At 36.7% G+C, this 19,214-nt stretch overlaps 1 protein-coding gene across 2 annotated transcripts in view; it reads left to right on the top strand.

The window, feature by feature from the left end:
- Positions 1-13,802, top strand: part of PKIA (cAMP-dependent protein kinase inhibitor alpha) — a 43,967-nt gene extending 30,165 nt beyond the window's left edge. For both annotated transcript variants that reach the window (XM_037380450.1, XM_037380448.1), the window contains exons 2-3: positions 6,009-6,186; positions 11,271-13,802. In XM_037380450.1, coding sequence (XP_037236347.1) covers positions 6,036-6,186; positions 11,271-11,350 — 231 coding nt within the window. In that variant the 5' untranslated portion in view covers positions 6,009-6,035 and the 3' untranslated portion in view covers positions 11,351-13,802. The remainder of the gene's footprint in view (positions 1-6,008; positions 6,187-11,270) is intronic.
- Positions 13,803-19,214: the final 5,412 nt, after the last annotated feature.

The raw sequence follows: 19,214 nt of genomic DNA, 5'->3' as shown, positions 1-19,214 counted from the left end.
TATCAGTGCATCCTGAAAAGTGATGACTTGACTCCCTCCTTTCCTTCAGAAGCCAAGAGGTCCATTCACCAACTGCAAATGAAAAAGTCACACAGCATTAGGTACCTCTTTTCTCAAACACATTTTGTCTGCTATTCAGTATTCTCTTTAGGTTGAGCGGTGACTAGTGATGGTATGTGGTAGCTCACCCTCTTCCATTCCCTAACATAGAGTCCCCATGTGGACACTTGCAATGTTGTGATTTGTTTCCTCCATAGGGTGTTAATTTCGAAATAACAGAACGTTTATTGTTACTTACAATTAATTCCAATAACCTCAATAGTTGTCTGGGAATGACAACTTCTGTACTGTATCTTTTCAAAGAACCAAGGTCTCTGTAGTATTGGTTCATTGATTATGTTTGCTTTTTTTTTTATTGTTTGCTACTGTAATTTCACTGCTCATTTTTATGCAATAATGGAAGATAAAACTGAATTATTGAACTGAAATTAAGTAGTAGATGAGATAACAAATCCTTATGGTCATGGGCATAATGAAATTTGCCTGAGCAAGGACTTGGTAAGAATTTAACTATTTGGCTTTTGGTTCTTTAGATCTCTTTAGGTAAAATATAATTTAGATAATGCAGAAAAAACATATTAACTGTCTTAGTGAATGATCTCTTTGTATAGGTTATGAGCTGAAGGATAGCCAACTTTATAGTGCCTTTTTTAATGCATATTTAAAGCAGCTGCTTAATTTTTTTTCTAGTTAAAAAAAATCTTAGGTTGTTATTTTCTTTGTTCTGCTTCATTGTTAAACCAGTTGAATTTCTCACTAATTTCCATTAAGATCTTACTGGTACTAGGGGTACTACATATACTGTGTTCACAGTAAAAATATATTAACTGTCAGAAGGTGCCCTGTTCTACATAATTATTTTATAGAGCTGGTCACTTCAAAACATCAGACAGACAAAAGTACATAAGGGATTTTCAAAGTGCAGATTGAAATACTGTTCAACTTGCTAGCTGGCATGAACATTTATATTTCCTTTAATTGGCTTTCAAGAGTTAACGCTATTTTTTTGCTCATCTGTGTCTGTGCAAAAGCAATACTGTTGAATAGCACAACAGACATATTCTCCTGTGGAAGAATACATTGTAAAAATGATTCCTCTGTTTCTGCTTTCAACATAGCAGACCATGCATAAGGTGGGAATTTTAGGTACAGGTTGCTGTGGAATAGAGCAATCTCCTCACTGGAAAGAGCCCTCCCTCTAAGCTAAGCCTAGATTTGGAACTGAAATTTATTTTAACAGCATAATTATACACCTTCTCTAAAATAGACATGCTATTAAATGGCAAGTTCTCTTTTTTTTTTTCTTCCTCTTTTGTTCCCTTATGAAAGCTGAATATAGATAATTATATTTAAATAATGTGCTGATCGTGATACAACATTTAGCAGCCAAAGCCTGGGAGAGTTTTATTTGAAAATCCCTTGTTCAATGTCACCATTAAGCACATATGGAGAAAAAGGGGGAGTAAACATTGAAGGATCATGCCTCTTAGTTTTACACTGCAGGTCTGCCAAGAAAATGGCAGCTCTCCTGTACTAGCCAGCAACATATGCCAAATCCCATAGACCAGTCATGCATCAAGTGCCCATTCTTATTCTGTCTTCCTTTTAAAATTGTAATAAATTCCAATTAGTGAAAGTACTTTAAATGTGTTTGGGCTTCTTTTAGGTAGCTAGACCCTTAAATAAGGTAAATGCAATAACCCTAGGTACCTTTAGCCCCTAAACTATGTGTAGACACTGATTTTTAATTCATGCTGGTATGCCACATAATTTCTGTACTTTCACTTCCAAACTCCTAAGAATTATGGCACTGTGTAACGCTTGGTTTCACTGAATGACTATGGAACGCTGTCTAATTGGGATTTTATTTGTGAAGCCATCACTAACTTTTTAGGTTTTTTGAAGAGTTCTTTCAATAAAACAGAAGTACGTAGAAGGAAAACAGAGAAATTTGACAGTTACCTTCAGGAACTTGGGGGATAGGATTTTTTATATACATCATGGAAATGGAAAATTTAACACAGAAATTGGATTGTGGAGACCAAGGAGTATTCCAGGAATTCTGATTCTTTTTGTACGTATTACATTATACTGTTCTTGTCATCCTTATTTTCTCTTGTATTCTCTGGGTACTAATTTACTCCTTATGATGCTTACCTGTAAAACTTATTCAGTTGCATTAGATACAGAAGTAGGCCTTTTGTAGGTGTAGCAGTATATGTTATCCAGAATATTCATTAATAATACAGATATCTTGTTAGACTCGATAAAATCCAAGATAGCAACTGTGCCTACCAACCTTCCTCATCCGTGCTTTCAACAAATTTTCAGCACAACTTTCTTTGGGAAGAAGGAGTTGGGAGGGGGAAGAGACAGGAATATAAGATACCCACATTTCTAGAGGTTTCATGAAACTTTAGAAGCTGAGGAAAGGAAAGGTGCCGTATGAGAATCCCCAGGGCTGTATTGCAAACTCTAACCCATTATCAGGCAGAGTGACTCTACATGGGGGGAAAAGACAAAGCACAGCTGGGGGAGACTTCAGATGGGATAGTATCTTACCAGTTACCAAGGAATCCAATCCTGCAACAGCAGGTTTCATTAGTTCTTATGGTCACAGTACTTCTTTCTTGAGTTGGCTGATTAAGTTGGCAGAAGCAGTAAGGTTTGCAGCTGCCTTATTTCAGTTTAATACCATGTAGCAGAGTACTGGTTTTGCAATTAAAAAGAAGAAAAATAAATTAGTAGAACTAGAGGGACTGCAACCACAGCCTTGAATGCAGGAATATCCTTTGATGCAATTAGTTAAGAAATTCAAATTCTCTTTCACAGAATTATTAGCAAATTCCACTCCTTCCACAGAGACTGAAGGAAAAAAGGTTTTTTGGAGTGAATGGTAATTTCTTAATGACTGGTTCAGTGAATAAGTACAGACTGCTGGGCACTGAGCCATTCATTGGAAGGGGAGCTCTCGGGTGATGTCAGTGGAGTTCCATATTTATGTAGTAATGTCTCAAGATAATGCCAATACAAAACAGAATGGTGTTTGATATTTAGGAGAAGACGCAGAGAGGAAAACTTGGAAGTGTTAATAAATGGATGTTTGGTAACATTCTTTTTTGATCAAAAAGTTGTTAGTAATGCCATATTGAGCCTATAGAAAATGAACATTTAAAGTTCAACACAAACTCACATTCCTGTGGCTTTATAGGTTGTTTCATAGCTAAAATTAAATAAGCTTGAGAATTTCCCCTGGTGCTGTCCGTGTTTTGTGGAATGTTTCAAGAACAATATAATGTTACAGAGGAGTATTCTGTGGAGTGCAGTTTGTACAGTCCAGGAAATTGCTCATGGAGTACAACATTGCTCATTTTGCCAGTCTTACAGCCCTGTAGCAGTTCCACCTTGGTGATAGTCTTCTCTGCTTATTCTGTTCCTGATGCACTGATATATAGCTTCCAAAGTAGCAAAAGAATATTTTTTTTCTCCGTGGTGTTTTTTCTATGCTAAGATGAAATTAATGTCTCTGTAGGAGTGATAGCTATAATGACTTTGGAGTGGTGCTACACTAATGAAAAAATCCAAGCCTGTACATTGATGACTTTCAGGTTTTGCACTTCCTTTTCTACAGGCCCATTGCAATAACAGGCATGAACAAATTTAACTCATTGAAGTTTCACTTAAAATCTTTTTTCTTCTGATCTTGCTGTGAACAGATCAGATAAGAAAACAGCACAAGTTTCCAGACTTACCTTATAACATATGTGTGTGTGTGTGTGTGTATATATATATACACACACCTTATAACTGTCCTCATTGTTACCTTTGCAAGTTATGCGTCATTACTACATGGTTGATACACTTGGCCTTGTGATGTCTGCACCTTGGGCAAAGAACAAATGGTTGACTTCTCATTTGCTTCAGTAGTCTTGCAGCGTTTCAACAAGAGGGCAGGCATTTCATGGGAAGAAGTGCACGTGCTCTTATGTAACATTTGTTAATTGAGAGGCAATGTACCATTTCATGTGTCAGGCAGGCTTTCTGACCTCTTTCCATTCCCTAGGTGGTTTTTGTTAGGTTCTGTGGGTTGTTTTTTGGGTTATGTTTTGGTTGGGTGTTTTTTTTATTTTGGGTGTATTTTTGGGGTGGGTTGTTTGTTTGTTGTTGTTTTTTTGAAGTAGTTTCCTGTTTCATAGTGGTTGTTCATAGGAGTCAAATTATCCTGTCATCTATTCAGCATTTGGCATGGACACCGCAGTTTGATAGTAGTGAACTTACCTTAAGTTAGTCATTCTTGTAATGATACTTGATATAGTTATATTTAGACTAAATAAAATATGGTGTAGAACCCTTTTCTTGGCTTCTCAGATATATTATACAAACACCCTCATATAGCTGACTGAAGATGGGAAGGTGAGGACTAGAATGAAAATGGACAGGATTTCTGAAGTTATTCAGAACTGAGGGTGGGGAAGGGTTAGCTGTTGTCTAACCGAGTATGTATCTACTTTTAAAATAAAAAGTGTTTATTAAAGGTGTGGTGGTTTTATTTTTATTTAAAGAGAGAAAGCTGAATCTCTTGCTGCTTTTAAGTGTTTGTGATGACTTCAGCAGTTTCCTCGGTGTCCAGCAACTGCAGTAGGAACTGATTAAAAGATGTGTACGCTATACAAATGTGAAGGTTCAGCTACTTTAGCAATGATAGCTAAAGCTTCTCACTGGATGCTGCTGTGCAATGTCACCCTTATGGCCACGTCCTCTCTTTGCAGTGTGCAAACCCACAGAAATACTGCTTAGAAAAATGAAAGAATGGAAGCAGCATACAACAGGGGGGTGCTGGCTTTGTTTAGTGGTTCCCTAGTGCTGCTTTTTGTTGTAGTACTGCCCTAGCAGAAAGCTTCCCAGATTCCCCTACTACATCCAAATGTAAAAACATAAGGGAAGCTGCATTGGAAGGATGGTAGCCTAGCTTTCTGCAGGAAATCTTAGATGAGTACAAATAGAACTACAATAAAAGCAGTGAGATCAGCAGGAGAAAGTGTGCCCTGCCCCCCACCCTGCCCTGTTTACAGTTCTATAAATTAAGAAAAAGAAAACAAAATCCAAATGAGGTAAGATCTATAGCAGATACAGCAGATCTTCAGCAGGGATCTTTCCCTTACTGAGGTCAAAATAGGAGTTTCCTTGTATCATTGGCAGATCTTACATTAATGTATTTTATCACGTTCTTCCATCATAGCATGAGAAATATTTTTTTTCTAATGAAAAAAAAATTCTGAGTTTATATCTAGCTTACCAAGCACTGCTTTTCTAAACTCTGCATTACAGTTTAGCCGTTCTGCTTGCTGTGTTTAGCATGTCACTCATTTCAGTGACTATGGTAATGCATTTGCTTTGGTGCAACAGCCATACCAAAATAAATTAGTTGAGTCTGAAGAGGGCTATATACAATACCAAAACTAATCATACTAACAGAAACATAGCTGTGCCTGTGTATGAGCACGGTGCTCTGCATGCAAAGCATTATCAATTTGTACTTTCTTACTCCTTATGCTGTGGTTTTTGTGCAGAACTTTGTTCCACCCCCTACCTACCTCCTACTTCCTAGCTAATATTAAAAGCAGAGATGGCTCTATAAAGAAATTATGTTGCTGAGGTCATTGCTTTTATGAAGTACTCACTAGTGCTTTATGAAGTATGAAAAATGAAGTTGTTTAAAATACTGTTGAATACAGATTGCATAAAATCCATATACCTTTTTTTACTCTCTACTCTGTTTCTTCTCTACTTTCTCCAAATTTTGAGACTGAGGCATCTTTTGCTGCTTACTGCTATCTACTCCACAAGAACTTTTAATTTATATTCCTGTTCTATAATGTCATCTGTTTTTCTAGTGGTCTAAGTGTTGTTGTTGGTTTTGTGTTTTTCTCTCCCCCCACCCCATCCAGGTACTGCTATGTGGATATTTGTTAGCAATGACTGATGTGGAATCTACATATGCAGACTTTATTGCTTCAGGAAGAACAGGTAGAAGAAATGCGTTACATGACATACTTGTGTCCTCTCCGGGTGGGAACTCTAGTGAACTAGCCTTAAAGTTATCAGAGCTTGATATAAACAAAGCAGGTGAGTATGTTTTGGTCTTTTATTATACTTATTTAAAATTAAAAGTATAGTACACAAAACATGGTTATATGCACACATTATTCCCTTGTCCCTCAACAACAATAATACTTTTTTCTGATCAGCAGGGGCTGCCTGCAATAAGCAGCCCAGACTTCATAAATGGCAAGGGTGGTTATTTGCAAGTAGAACATACATACTACTGAAAAAAGAAAAGTCATTCTGCAGTGAGTGCCTAGTGGCAGGATCTATATCAGGATAAATTTTATGGAAAATCAAGTATAAGGAAGAAAATAAGGAAGTTTTTATTAAAATCCAGCTCTTTGTAATATCCTCTTATGGAAGCTCTGGTTTGAAGCCTGTAGGAGAAGCCATGTGTCTGCTTGAAAGCTTATTGTGGAGATGAATTTTGTTTTCAGCTGCCACAGGACAAAGCAATAGCAATTAACTGTTGTTTGTTTTACTTGGATCTTTTTTTCTGGGCAGATTGTCTCTTTCCCCTTTCTGCTGATACTTCGTCCTTCTTTTGAGGTGACTAGCACTAATGCAATCATAAATCTTACTTCATCTCTAATATTACTAAAATTTTAGCTAGTTGTGCACCTTCAGTTGAGAGGAAGGAAGGACATTGTATGATAAAGAGCCGTACGTTAAATAAAAACAGTAATATGACTATGTAATTATTTTCATGTTATGTGGGTGGGGATTTAATAAATGGATGTTAGAGATATTTGAAAGCCCTTTTCAGATCTTAGGAAAGAGGTCTTATGCTTATTTTAATAATAGCAGAAGAAAACAAATGCAGCAAAGAGCAAACTTTGTGCCCTGATTGTCCACAGATTTTTCTCAGAAACGAGTTCTGAGAGGCAGTCTCATCACTGGACAATTGGATGGGAGCAGTGTGATGTTTGGGTGGTTGTAGTGCTGTTTGGAGGGGATGATTCTTTTTTTGGCTTTCAAACTAATGTACATCCTAAGCCTTTCCTTCTGCAGTTGCCAGTTTGGGGCCTATAGCTTCTAGATGTGTGCAGTTCTAGCTGTGCAGGATCTTAATTTTTTTTTCTATTTAAAAATAAAAGCTTTATTAGTATGTGTGTAGATGTGTCTATTTTAATGTGGATATACATGTAAAATGTTGCAAAAATATAAAGTAGATGGCATTTGAAATGCATAATGCCAGCCTTCCTTCTTACTTTAATTTTCTTCAGTCTCAGATTTACACTTATCAAAATTATCTTTGATCTTGTCCATTTAGAAGATATAAACAATCCCTATTTTTAAGTTAAGTTGTGGTGTGACTGTAAGCCAGAACTGTTATCTTTTGTAAGCTATAAAAAGAATGTGACTTTGTGCTTGTGATATATGTTGGTATACATTTTATATGTGCAGTTAGTTCTGCAGCAATGAGAATAGTTTAAATTATCGTTAGCCTAGTTTTTAATACATAATTCAGGAGTTTTACTTGGTTTTTCTTGAAGACCTCTTTTGCAGCTTGGTAGATTAATCATTGCAGAAAAATGTACAGAGTTGCTTACCTTAGGTAGTAGATACATAAAAATGCCTGCATAGTTCGTCAGGAGATTATGCAGTTTGAATTAGATATACTGAAAATATATTTAAATTTTGTATTATTAGTACACCTAGGTGCCAGATAAAAGCCTCCAAACCACAACTACTGGAAAACGCATTGTGTTATCATTCATTTATTAGTGTTGGTGTATTATCCTGTCACATCTTTCCAAACCAAAGAGAGGCTAAAAAATATTTTGCATTCCAAATTCCAGTTGAGAATATACTAGTGCTTGTGGGATGCATATATGCATCACACCTGATGGGATTAAGAGGAGAACACATGTTTGGAGTTTATATGGTATTTCTTGCAAGGTGCATGTCAAATAATTTATGCTAAGTACTACATAATTATACAAATATGACATCACATTTCAATTATTTTTTTTTCCTCCTCGTTACAGCTATATGCATTTTCTTGCAAAAGTACAAATACATTTGCTTTCAACTGCTTGGTGTAATGACACAGTGAGATAATGCAGATTAAAAAAAAGTTTTTTATAAAACGTGTAAATTAAGCTACCCAAGCATATTTAGTATTTTGATTTTGAAAATCTGCAGATACATTTCCTGTAAAGAACAGGAACAGCTTGGAACAGCACTAGGCAGTGAGACCTTGTTCAAAGACCATATATTTTCTGTCATGCACTATTTGATACCTGAAGTGAGTGCTGGTTAATCCCCTCGTTGATGAGCCAAAGACAGATAATCAAGAGTTTACTGCAATGTTATGTATAATACGTATAATTACTGTATAACACTCTCCCGTAAAAATAACTGCTCAGAGTTTTTGTTTTTGGGTTGTTTTTTTTGTCCATAATAAACTAATAACTTGCTAATATCTATGGAATGGATATATTCACCAAACTTGAAAATACAGGTTCCAAGTACTCTGTGGCAACTCATTTTATCTAAATTTAGTAAAAGCAACACTGTGTACATCAGATAAGTAGAAAACTTCAACAGAAATTGTAAGACAAGAAAGCAAAAGAAAGATTTTTAGTACAAAAACCCGCAGGTGTATCACCTGCTCAACCTTCTCAAGGTAACCAATGCAATTCCAAGAAACTTTATATTCAGATCATCTTTCAGGTGATTGTAGCTAAATAAAGTAGTAAGGAAAAAGGATGATGAAGAACGAGGACCAGTCTCCTCTGCAAGTCTAGTTTCTAAAACAAAATGCTGCTTTCCTAGGTGTCTGTAGATACGCCACAGATTCAGTGCTGAGTGGAAAGGAGACTTCTCTGTCAAAGTTGTAACGGTCCAACCATCTACAAAAACCTGGGGATAGGAGAATCATGGGAGTCATACAGAACTGGAATGAAAGACTGATTATAGAAATTTTTGATTAAAAGTTATTTTAATTCATAGAAATGTTTTAGGTGTAAGTATTGGGAACAGTGATAGACAACAGTCAGTGATGTTACAGGAAGAATAATGAGAATAAAAGATGCATGTTAGCAGAACATGTAACTGTTGCTACCTTACCAACTCACACAACTGTATGCTATGTAAGAATCACAGCTCTTAAGAGCTTTTAGCCATCATGTTTTGAAAGAAGAATAGTTCTTGAGTGTGCGTAGGCAATTTTAGGAGTCTCAGAGCTTAGAAGAAAAGTTATTTCCGTAAACATATTTTAAGGCCTTTGGTAGGAAAGCTCTGCCAGCAGAAAGACAAAGTCTGTAGTAACAAGACAGGGTGTTATAGATTAAATGGGTTTAGGCTGGCGAGTTTTTTTCAGTGAGTTGAGAATTCTTTTAAGAAGTAGTATTAGAACTTCAGTGTGCTTTCTCTGAATCTTTGTGTGCTGTATTTAACATTTAAGTAGTGAAATGTTTGGGCTTCATGTCCAGGGTGATTTTTCTTTTAAACGCAAATACCTTGCAAGGTTTTTCTCATCAGTTCTGTCCTTTTTTTGTCTCTCTCTTTGTTTGTTTGTTTGTTTGTTTGGTAAGAATTATTTCAGGAAAACTTGACTTGCCCTGGTAGTATGAGGGGATATTAAAGACTTTCTAGTAGTCAGAATAAATGGAGTGCAGAGCAGGCAAAAAAGGAATAAAAAAAATCAGATTCTACTCATGTGGATTTTTGCAGCATCAGAACAAATGTAGGAGGCTTTGAGGAAAGCGTTTGGATGACTTGGGGCTTCTGTTCAATAGGAAATAACTGCATGTAGATCCATCCTGATAGCATCCTTCATAATGTGGGAGATAAAACTGAGAAATAAAGAGTTTTCTGAGAAAGTGCCTTGCAAAACAAATTTTTATTTATTCTTCAACCCATAATGAACAGAACAAACCTCACTGTTTAGTATGTTAATCAACCTTTCGTACAAATTTTATCAGGTTGAATTTGGTAATTACCAATACCCTCGGAGGCATTTTGCTGCCTAAATACTCAGTGCTTGCACAAAACACAGCTATCACGTCTGAGCTTTTTGCAGTATTCATTGCAATGCAAAGAACTTTTTTTCATTAGCAATGTGCCATTTCTTCTAGATAGAGAAGAGAAGGTGTTTATGGTGCTTATTTCTATAAACAGAAATAAAGCTGCAGATGTATGGTGTCATCTGAAATGGGGGAACAATAAATATCTGTATTGAGAACCCTTTATTCTTAACATCTGTAGATTAAAGTTAAGAGGCACTCCATCTGCTTAGACCTTTACAACTTAGTACATGGAATTTTCTTTTCTTTACTGTGTCAAGCCACAAGTTCAATACAAGTTACTCAGAAGGCTTGCAAGTTACAAGAAGCAACTCTATGTTTTAACATTATTCCTTACCTAACGTTATTGCTTATTATGTACCTATAGCTAATTAGTCAGTGTTCAGGGACTTCTGTCTTCCTTGCCCTTAGCTTCCAGCTGTCTGAACCTGTTAGCTCTGTAATCGTTAGGTGAAGTACAATACTTTGCATATAGTTACTAACAGACCATTGTCAGTGAGCTTCTTGGCCTTCTTTAAACAGGCTTTATGAGTTGTTTACTCACTGTGCCACTGCAACATGTTTTCTATTCCTCTGATGGTTCTGTGGTTTGCAGTGAGACAGCTGGACTTAATACCATGGGGCATGGTACTGAAAATGGATGTACAGAACAAACACAGCTTTAACAAACTATTGCTTTTATTGGAGTTGCACCTCTTTATAGTAAACTCTGTTCAGGCTTGGTGTAATGAGCTTTTTTTTCTTATATTGTCATAGTGAATAAATTGTAAAAAATACTGTACCATTTTTGTTAAATTCTTAAATTTTAATTTAAGAATTAACTTTTATCTTAACTTTTGTTAAATACTTAAAATGATAGTGAAGATTGCATCTAGGAATTTGTTTTTGAAGATGTCTTTTGAGATGCCAGGTCTGGCTAACAGTAGTAAAAGTTTTCATATTTAATGTAAGATTTCAGTTTCAATTTCTTTTTACTTTGTTTTTGAGACTGGTAGATGAACAGTTGGGATTCTGGGAGTAAAACCTCTTTGTTTTAGGGTACATCACTCATCGTTTTCTTGTATGTTATAGAAGGAGAAGGAGATGCACAACGAAATCCAAGTGAGCAAACTGGGGAGGCCCAAGGGGAGGCAGCAAAGCAAGAAAGCTGACATCCGACTTTGACCGACTGAAGCAGCTGCTGGATGTTTTCAGACTACGAGAGCATGCTGGAACAAATCTGTTTCCATGAGCAGGCTGGTGGAAAAGAAAGTGCATGTGTCTTCACTGCTGGAACTCACTCAACACAATGCTAAAAATGGGGGTACAAGCTGTGGCAGAAGACAGAATTTTCTCTACCTCTGTCATTAGCAATGGTTGAACATGTATTGATTTTTTTGGGATAGTGTCATCAGATGGATCCCTTCGTAATGACTACTTGATGGGAACACTTCTAGAAAGTAGAACAGGTAAATCTTGTAGCAAATGGCCTTTGAATTGTCAGAGGATCTAATTGTGTATCTTAAGCAAAGGCTTGTGTGATCCTCAGAGTTTAGAATTCTGTGGCCAAAGTGTTCACCCATTAAAAGAACTGTAAAGAAAGCACTGTTTTTAGAACTTTGCGTCTGTTTTACAGCTCTGTTATTTACAGTGTTTTTTGTATTGTACAACTTAAATGCTCCACACTGCCCCTTCTCAACTGCTTATGAAGAATATTTCTGTTACTGTGAATTTTTCTACCACACGTTTTGAAAGGGCTGGTTTTTTGCATAATGTGGTGATGTGCACATGATGGATTTAAAACGTCAACTGCTAAATTGATTATGCCTAAACCTAAATGACTCAGCAACACTCTAATTTGTTACTAGATGAGCCTTCAAAACGATTTGTTAATGTGAATATTTCAGCGTGTTTTGTGTCCTTGGTACAGTTTTGCCACTTGCCTGTAGTTAGTTGCATATCAGAGACTCAAATTGAATCTTTTATGTTACTCTTCCCCATTTTTCTAATTTTGCTCCCAATTTCTTAATCTTTCTCCAAGATATTTTTTAAAAATGTTAGTCCAAGTATTTTATTGTTATGGTAGTTTTAAGAATACATTTATAACCTTATATGGGTTAAAATTCAAACAAATTCCATGGTGCTAGAGATTTTCCTGGTTCACATTGTTAAAGATGGGCCTTGTTTACACACGGGAAAACAACTGGCATAACTTATTGCCAGTTATGTGTTCTGGAATGAGTTTGAGATTGCAGGATAGTCCAACTAGTGGATCATGGACTGGATCCAGCCAGGGGGCCTATTTTTTCTATTCCTTGCCTTTGCCTCAGTTGATCAGGCTGTTGACTGCACGTAGCCAGTAGCTTGTTACAGATGCACCAGGTACATCCAAGTGCTAGAAGCTGCTACAGCAGCCTTTTGGCTAGGAGGTGGAAAGGGAAGTGAGACTTGGCATCTAGCACCCAAAAGACTGAATTTTTCCTATTTCAACTATTTCAAAATGACAGTGCAAACTGAACCTTCATCAAAATACCAGGATAGCTTGTCCATCCAGGAGATTACTTAAAATATCTACAAGTTAATAAGCTATTCTGCAGTAGCTATGCTGATTGATTTCCTTGCCCCAATAGACAAGGCCACACGTAAGGCGGAACACTGCAAAACGGGGCAGCCACATCTCTGTGTGACTAAGGTGAGTAAAGAGAGTGACTGACTAGTAAACCATGGCAATCACATAAATACCAATCACAAAGTCAGAATATTTGTTTTCTTTTATTAACAGGAGGTGATGCCACTTTATATATAGTATATATATTATATATATTTTTGTGTTGTTGTTGGTTTCAAATGTTATGCACTTTTTAATGTTTGTAAACTTTTATTAATGAATAGTGTGATTGCTTCCTGAATATATTAATCATCAGTTAACAAAACATCTTTGTGGCTGCAGCTGTTTGTTTCTACCATATGTACCATAGTACTTGTCACCTGAAATTCTTTTGTGAGATGTGTGGAGAAAAAACCCCAAACACTTCTGATCAGTATTATGAGCTCATTTATTAGTGTTAATAAAAAACAAGCCAGCAGTATGCTTGTGGCTCATTAGTGTAATATTAGCCCTCACCTTTTATTGTTTGGAAGCTGAATGCCTCGCTGTCTTATTAGCTGTCAAATGCCCTATCTTCTTGGTAACAGTAGTCCGTTTGCTTTGAAAATACTGTTACCCTTAAACTAATTATTTATTCATTTGTTTCACTTTGTGTTCCTTTCAAAGTTAACACATTATTATTGATCTTTTTTTAATTATTCCCCTGGCCCCGCTCTTGCTCTTGCATCAGGTCTTCAAGCTGAACTGATTGCCCATTTGTCATGGACTAGTTACTGTCAATCTGGCATAAACAGCAGAAGGAAATAAGATTCTAAGGCTTTTTGTAGTCTTACTATATTGATGATCCATGAAACATCAGTAAAAAGTTGTGGGAAAAGGCAATGGTGGAATAAGTAATTACAGTACATTAATATGTTGGTTTTCCTTGTTTTCCTTCAGTGCTTTTCTTTATTTCAATATTTTCCTTCTTAATTCTTCTGTGTTGTGAAATAAAATTCATTTCAGCCTTTCCTCTCTATTTTGTACCCGTTTCTTCTATTCCTCCTCCTCTTTTCTTTTGATTTAAAGGAATTATGAAGGCCTCTACTGGTTTATTGAAACACATCTCTCTGTGATTAAAAAATAGTACTGTTAATTATAGTAGAGTAAAAGGCTGTTTATGTTCCTCATCCCCCCAGAAGTGGGAGTGCTTGCTTTATCACTTGAATTTTGCTTTCTATCTTTATTTGGGATATTTCTGTAGCATCTGTAGCTAGGTGTGGTTAGTCTGTGCCAAATCACAGCACTGTATCTTGAGCACTGTTATTACCCAAGCAATTACAAAAAAGCTAGTTCAATTACACCTTCATGTCTGTGTAATTGCATCATGTAAGAGGGACACTGATGCCAAAGTTGGACTTTGTCTGGGTTATTTTTCATTTGCTAGTTACATTTTTCAGTAAGCCTGCCACTGGCGTGTGTTCCAGTATTTTATTTACATTTTGTTGTCATGATAAGTAAAATATTTAAGTGTTTGTTTAATCCAGGATTATCTTAGAAAGAGCTTTCCAAAAGCTATATAAATTCAATAAAGTTAGGTCTGGACTATCAGCTCAAGGTTTGGCTTTATGGGGGGGGGGGGGGGGGGGGGGGCGGGGAAGGGGGGTAGTGGTGGCATTTTGTCTCTCTTACTTTTTAGTTGTATGCTTTCAGTGCTTCCTTCAGCCTGCCAGTCCTGTCACTTCAAAAAATAGTCCCTTTACTTACGTTCTTGTCGCCCATAATAAAGTCTGTGACTGTGTTCGCAAGCATTGGACTTGCAGGGTTTAGATTCTCCATCCACTTGAAACACAAAGAATTAGAACTAGAATTGAACAGATATATTGGCATTTCTTTCTTCTGCTCATTTCCATTAATTGTTGTCTGTGTGCTTCAATAAGCTACTAAAAGACAACAGTAAGCACACATATACCATTATTTCATCAAACTATCATTTTAAGCCAAAACTTCACCATGGCCTTCCATACAGCCATTATTATATAAACATGAAAAAAAAAAAAGTCATTGTACCTGCTACTTGTCCCTGCTGTTTCCTTTGCCATGTCTTTTCTACAATTTTAAAGTGGGAAAAAGTGTATCTTGGTATGAAAGACAGGTCCTAAGGAGTTAGATTTCATGCAAATGGATAATGAAATTGTCTGGTGCCCAGGAGGAAAACTACCAAAGAGGTTAAGCTGGAACTTGTACAGTATGAATGCCTTCCTCAGCTACGCAGTGAAGAATTCCAGGTGTGCTTAATATTTGCATTTTATGTTTCAGAAACATCAATTAATTTTGTACAAAGAAAGAAAGACTGAGAGCTGCTGTTGAGACTGAGCACAGTAACGTAACCTCAACTGACAAAGTTTGCCTTACCTCAGCGTTATCCCTATGTTAAACTGTTATTTTTACTCTGACTTGTTTGTTTTGCTCTGTCTCTCTTCCTGCTGGTTTATTTTCTGTGCTGTGCTTCCCTCCTGTAAAGTCATACCCTAGAAATACATGGATATGGAGTGCTGTATTGGATTTTTTTTATATTTAACTGACTAAAACCTTGTAGTGGGAAGGTTGTTTCTCCTCATCTTTTTGATCAATGCACAAAGGGGGATCTGCTTCAAAGTTCTCAGGGCAAGAGAAGCAGTAGAGCTAGGAAGGAAGTGTGAGTTTAAGGTGGTAAGCTAGCAATGTAAGGAGGATATGTTTTCTTACTATTAAGGCAGGTAGAGCCCAATGCAGAAAATAGCTTCCTCATTTGATGGACAGTCAGGATGTATTGATCTTAGTTAAAAAGAAGTTCAACTTAGGCGGTATTTTGACCTCAGAACCAACTTCAGGTTTTCAACAGTGATCTAGGACAGAAGCATGCATAGATCTGTGGCACTTACCCTTGAGACAAATGGGAATCACCAGGGTTTAATAAATGAGAATGAGAGATTTCTTAGATCGCTTAGAACACAGGATACCCTGAAAAGCAGAAACCTCTAACAGCTATGAGGAAACGATAGAAATCAAGGTAGGAACAGGCTCAGGCTGAGCTCTTAGTCTTTCCTGCAAGAGAAGACACAGAGGTGGTCAATATGGAAGTTTGGTCCATTTCCACTATTATTTTATTTATGTAACATACTGTCAATAACTGTCAGAGAAAAAGTAATAGTCAAAGAAAGGTCTGGATAAGTAGGTTAACAGGGTATTGAATGGGTTCCTATTGTGTGTAACTAATAAATATAATACTGAGTTAACAAAATATAAGCAAATCTTAAAAGCAGAGAGTAAAGCTAAACACATACATCCCCATCATCTGAAAGCAGCAGGACTTCACATTCTACCCTTTTACATTGATTCTTACATTATGGCTTGGAGCTGCTGATGTTTTAAGATGGAGGGCAGGAGAGGCTGGTCAACTCATGACATGTGTGTACAAATGGTTTCTTGATATTTTCAGGCAACACATGTTTCAGTACCCTGAAACCAAGTGTTCATAAAAGAAACCAGTGCTAGGGATGACTTGCTTATGAGTTCTTAAGTAAGCTTTTAGCAAATAAGCCATCAGTATACATTTCCAATCCTCTTTGCTATTAAGAAATTCTTTGGTGCTGATCCATGAATGTAATGTAATAATAGGTGATAGCCTGATACAGGCTTGACCAAGGCAGATCCTCTTGAGTGCTCCCATAATGTCTGAAACAAAAATGTTTGCAAAAACTCCGCGCTACTTTCTTGAACTAACGAAGACAGGTGATAACAGGGTTTTGTATTTGTTAAATAAGAAACCTATTGTATCAATGATTAATCAGATAATGCTTAGATCTACTTCCATGAAAAAGAACCACCACCTTTTGATCCTAAAAATTAGTCAGTTTTTAACATAAAAAAGGATGACAGATGAATTATTTTTTTTAAAAAAAAGTAACTCAGCAGTAAATTATAGGAAGTAGTGATATATCATCTGAGAGTACTCGTAGGGAGATCAAATCTTGATCAGCTCTGCAAACCACTATTGAGGGAATTAAAGCTATCTGTCATTCAATCAGTACTAGTGTGATCCAAATAACGCATGTGTGAGTCGATCTATTCTGCATCTTTTTTGTTGCATTAGCATTTAAATTGTCTCATTGTGTTCATCAAACATGGACATTGCAAACATACACAGAAGCAGTTTTTAAGTATGAACACATGAACAGTGGCTTCCAAGGCAGTAAAGGAGAAAACTGTTTTTTACCATGTAGCATTCTGACAGATCTATTTCATTTACTACTATGCTTCCATTTGTAAGTCCCATCTTCATTAAAAAAGAGCAGCGCAGGTGTGATTGTGCAAAGAAATTCAGCATTGCAATATGCACATCAGCAAAACCATGCATTTGTCTTAGAGTTCAGTTATTCAGACTTCAAATGGCAAATACCTAGCCAATGTATTAGCCATGTCATCCATTTTCAGTGGCATTTCACTGTGTTTCCTACTAGTTCAGTCAACTCACCTATGAAATTATTTCTATTGTCCATGTTCTTTGCAGTTCAGTGATTTAGCTGGCTATTCATGTAAGAACGCTTACTGTGAAAGTTAAAAACTCATGTACAGTAATAATACCTATCTACTGCTTTAATATTTCTCTTTATCAATACCACAGGATGTATATGAGTCACTGGGGTCAGGAGCTACTCAGAAACATCCTGGGATGGCCATCACTGGTGAGAATCCAATAACTACTGGAAGAGGCCATGCTAGGTTTTTGGTGGAATAGCATTATAGTTACAGATGCATCTAAAAGATCAAGGCTAAGAGTAAATATGGGGAGGGAGGTGTTTGGGCCAGGGGTGGGGTTTTTTGCAGTTTTACACAGGTAGCTTGAAAACCATACCCTCAGTGAAATGTGACTACTAAATTTAATTTGGCAAATTTATAAATCTCTTGGCATTTAAATGAGTTTGGCCATAACCCATACAACATGCCATTGCATTTGGAAATCTTATTCAGGCTAATGATTTCTTCTCAACAAGGTTGGCATGCACTTTGTTAAAACACACGTTGATTGCAAGATGCAATAGAAATCAGAAATAGTCAGCCTGACTGTACAGCCATGAAAAAAGCGTCACTCCTGCACACTGCCCTCCCTCACATACAGCATCTGCAGGTAGTGCTTGTGACTGTTGCGACACACTGATTTGTAATTAGGTTGGAACAAGATTTTCAAGAGACCCTGTGGAATACATCCGAACCATACTTTGTACCACCAGGCAGGGCTGATCACATTTTATCTGCTAATTATTTCTTCCTGTCCGATGTTCAAATGAAATCAGATTTATTATTCATTCTAATGTATGCTTCTGAATATCCATGTGGTGATAAGTGTGGCACTGTTTTACACTGTAGTGTAATAGGATGTCTTCTAGTCATTTGTAATGTCCTATGGATCGCTATGGATCTGTACATTTTATGCCTGTATTTCCACTGAAAATTCACTAGATAATTTCCAATTAAATATCACAGACCAAATGGGAATATGCAACATAAAAATACTGTATGATATTTAGCTTTCTGTAGTATACACTCATCTCTTCTTGCTAATCCTGGAAGTTACACACAAGCACAAATAGGACACAATTTACGTGTTTCAGTAAAAGATCTTCGTTTCCACAGCCTCATCTTTGATCCTGCAATGCGGTGAAAATGTAGACTGTGTAACATCTGATTATAGTCATCATTTCCCTAGCAACAGACTGATATCCTCAATAAGTTACACAGTATACTTCAGAGAACAGGGCATGCTGTAAGGGAAGAAGATGGATGACTTAACAGGTCTTTTTAATCTATAATCATTCTCATCGAGAGAAAGAATTAAGAATTCTCTCTGGACACAAAACACAATATCGTCATTTGTATGGAAGTGCAGACACCAACGTTATATAATAATAAAAACGATCCTATAGAAAATGCTACCACTGTGGCGTTGTTATGGAGCCCTCCCCCCAAAGAAAAAAAAAATGCAAGCACCCCAGAAAGTAACCGTTAACTAGCACACGGACACCTCCTGGTGGCACTAGGTAGTATTTTAAATAGAAGGGTAAGAAATTAAACCAACTTACAGAAACAAAGGTCCAAACAGCCACGGTGGGCCTGGGATGATTAAGGTGTTGAGACAATTCTTTGGAAATCATGAGAGCAAAATATTGTAAATGCATCTTTTTCATGGTTGAATTACAGACTTGTTTTTTTCCTTGATCTCTTAAAATGCATATTATTTTTCAGAGCTTCCCCAGGATCTGCATCCATATCCCACAGATAGGATCTCCATAACTACTGGAAATCAAACTGGGGTTTTAAAGTAGGCATTGCAACGATTCCAGTAGATGAACTCAAATCAGAAAAGTATTATTCTTTGTCTTCATACAAACTCTGATTGCTTAGAGGAC

Source organism: Falco rusticolus, chromosome 3 (genome assembly GCF_015220075.1).
Source record: "Falco rusticolus isolate bFalRus1 chromosome 3, bFalRus1.pri, whole genome shotgun sequence".
NCBI lineage: Eukaryota > Metazoa > Chordata > Aves > Falconiformes > Falconidae > Falco > Falco rusticolus.
The sequence above is the reverse complement of the archived record's forward strand: the minus strand, read 5'-3'. Positions and strand labels throughout refer to the sequence as shown.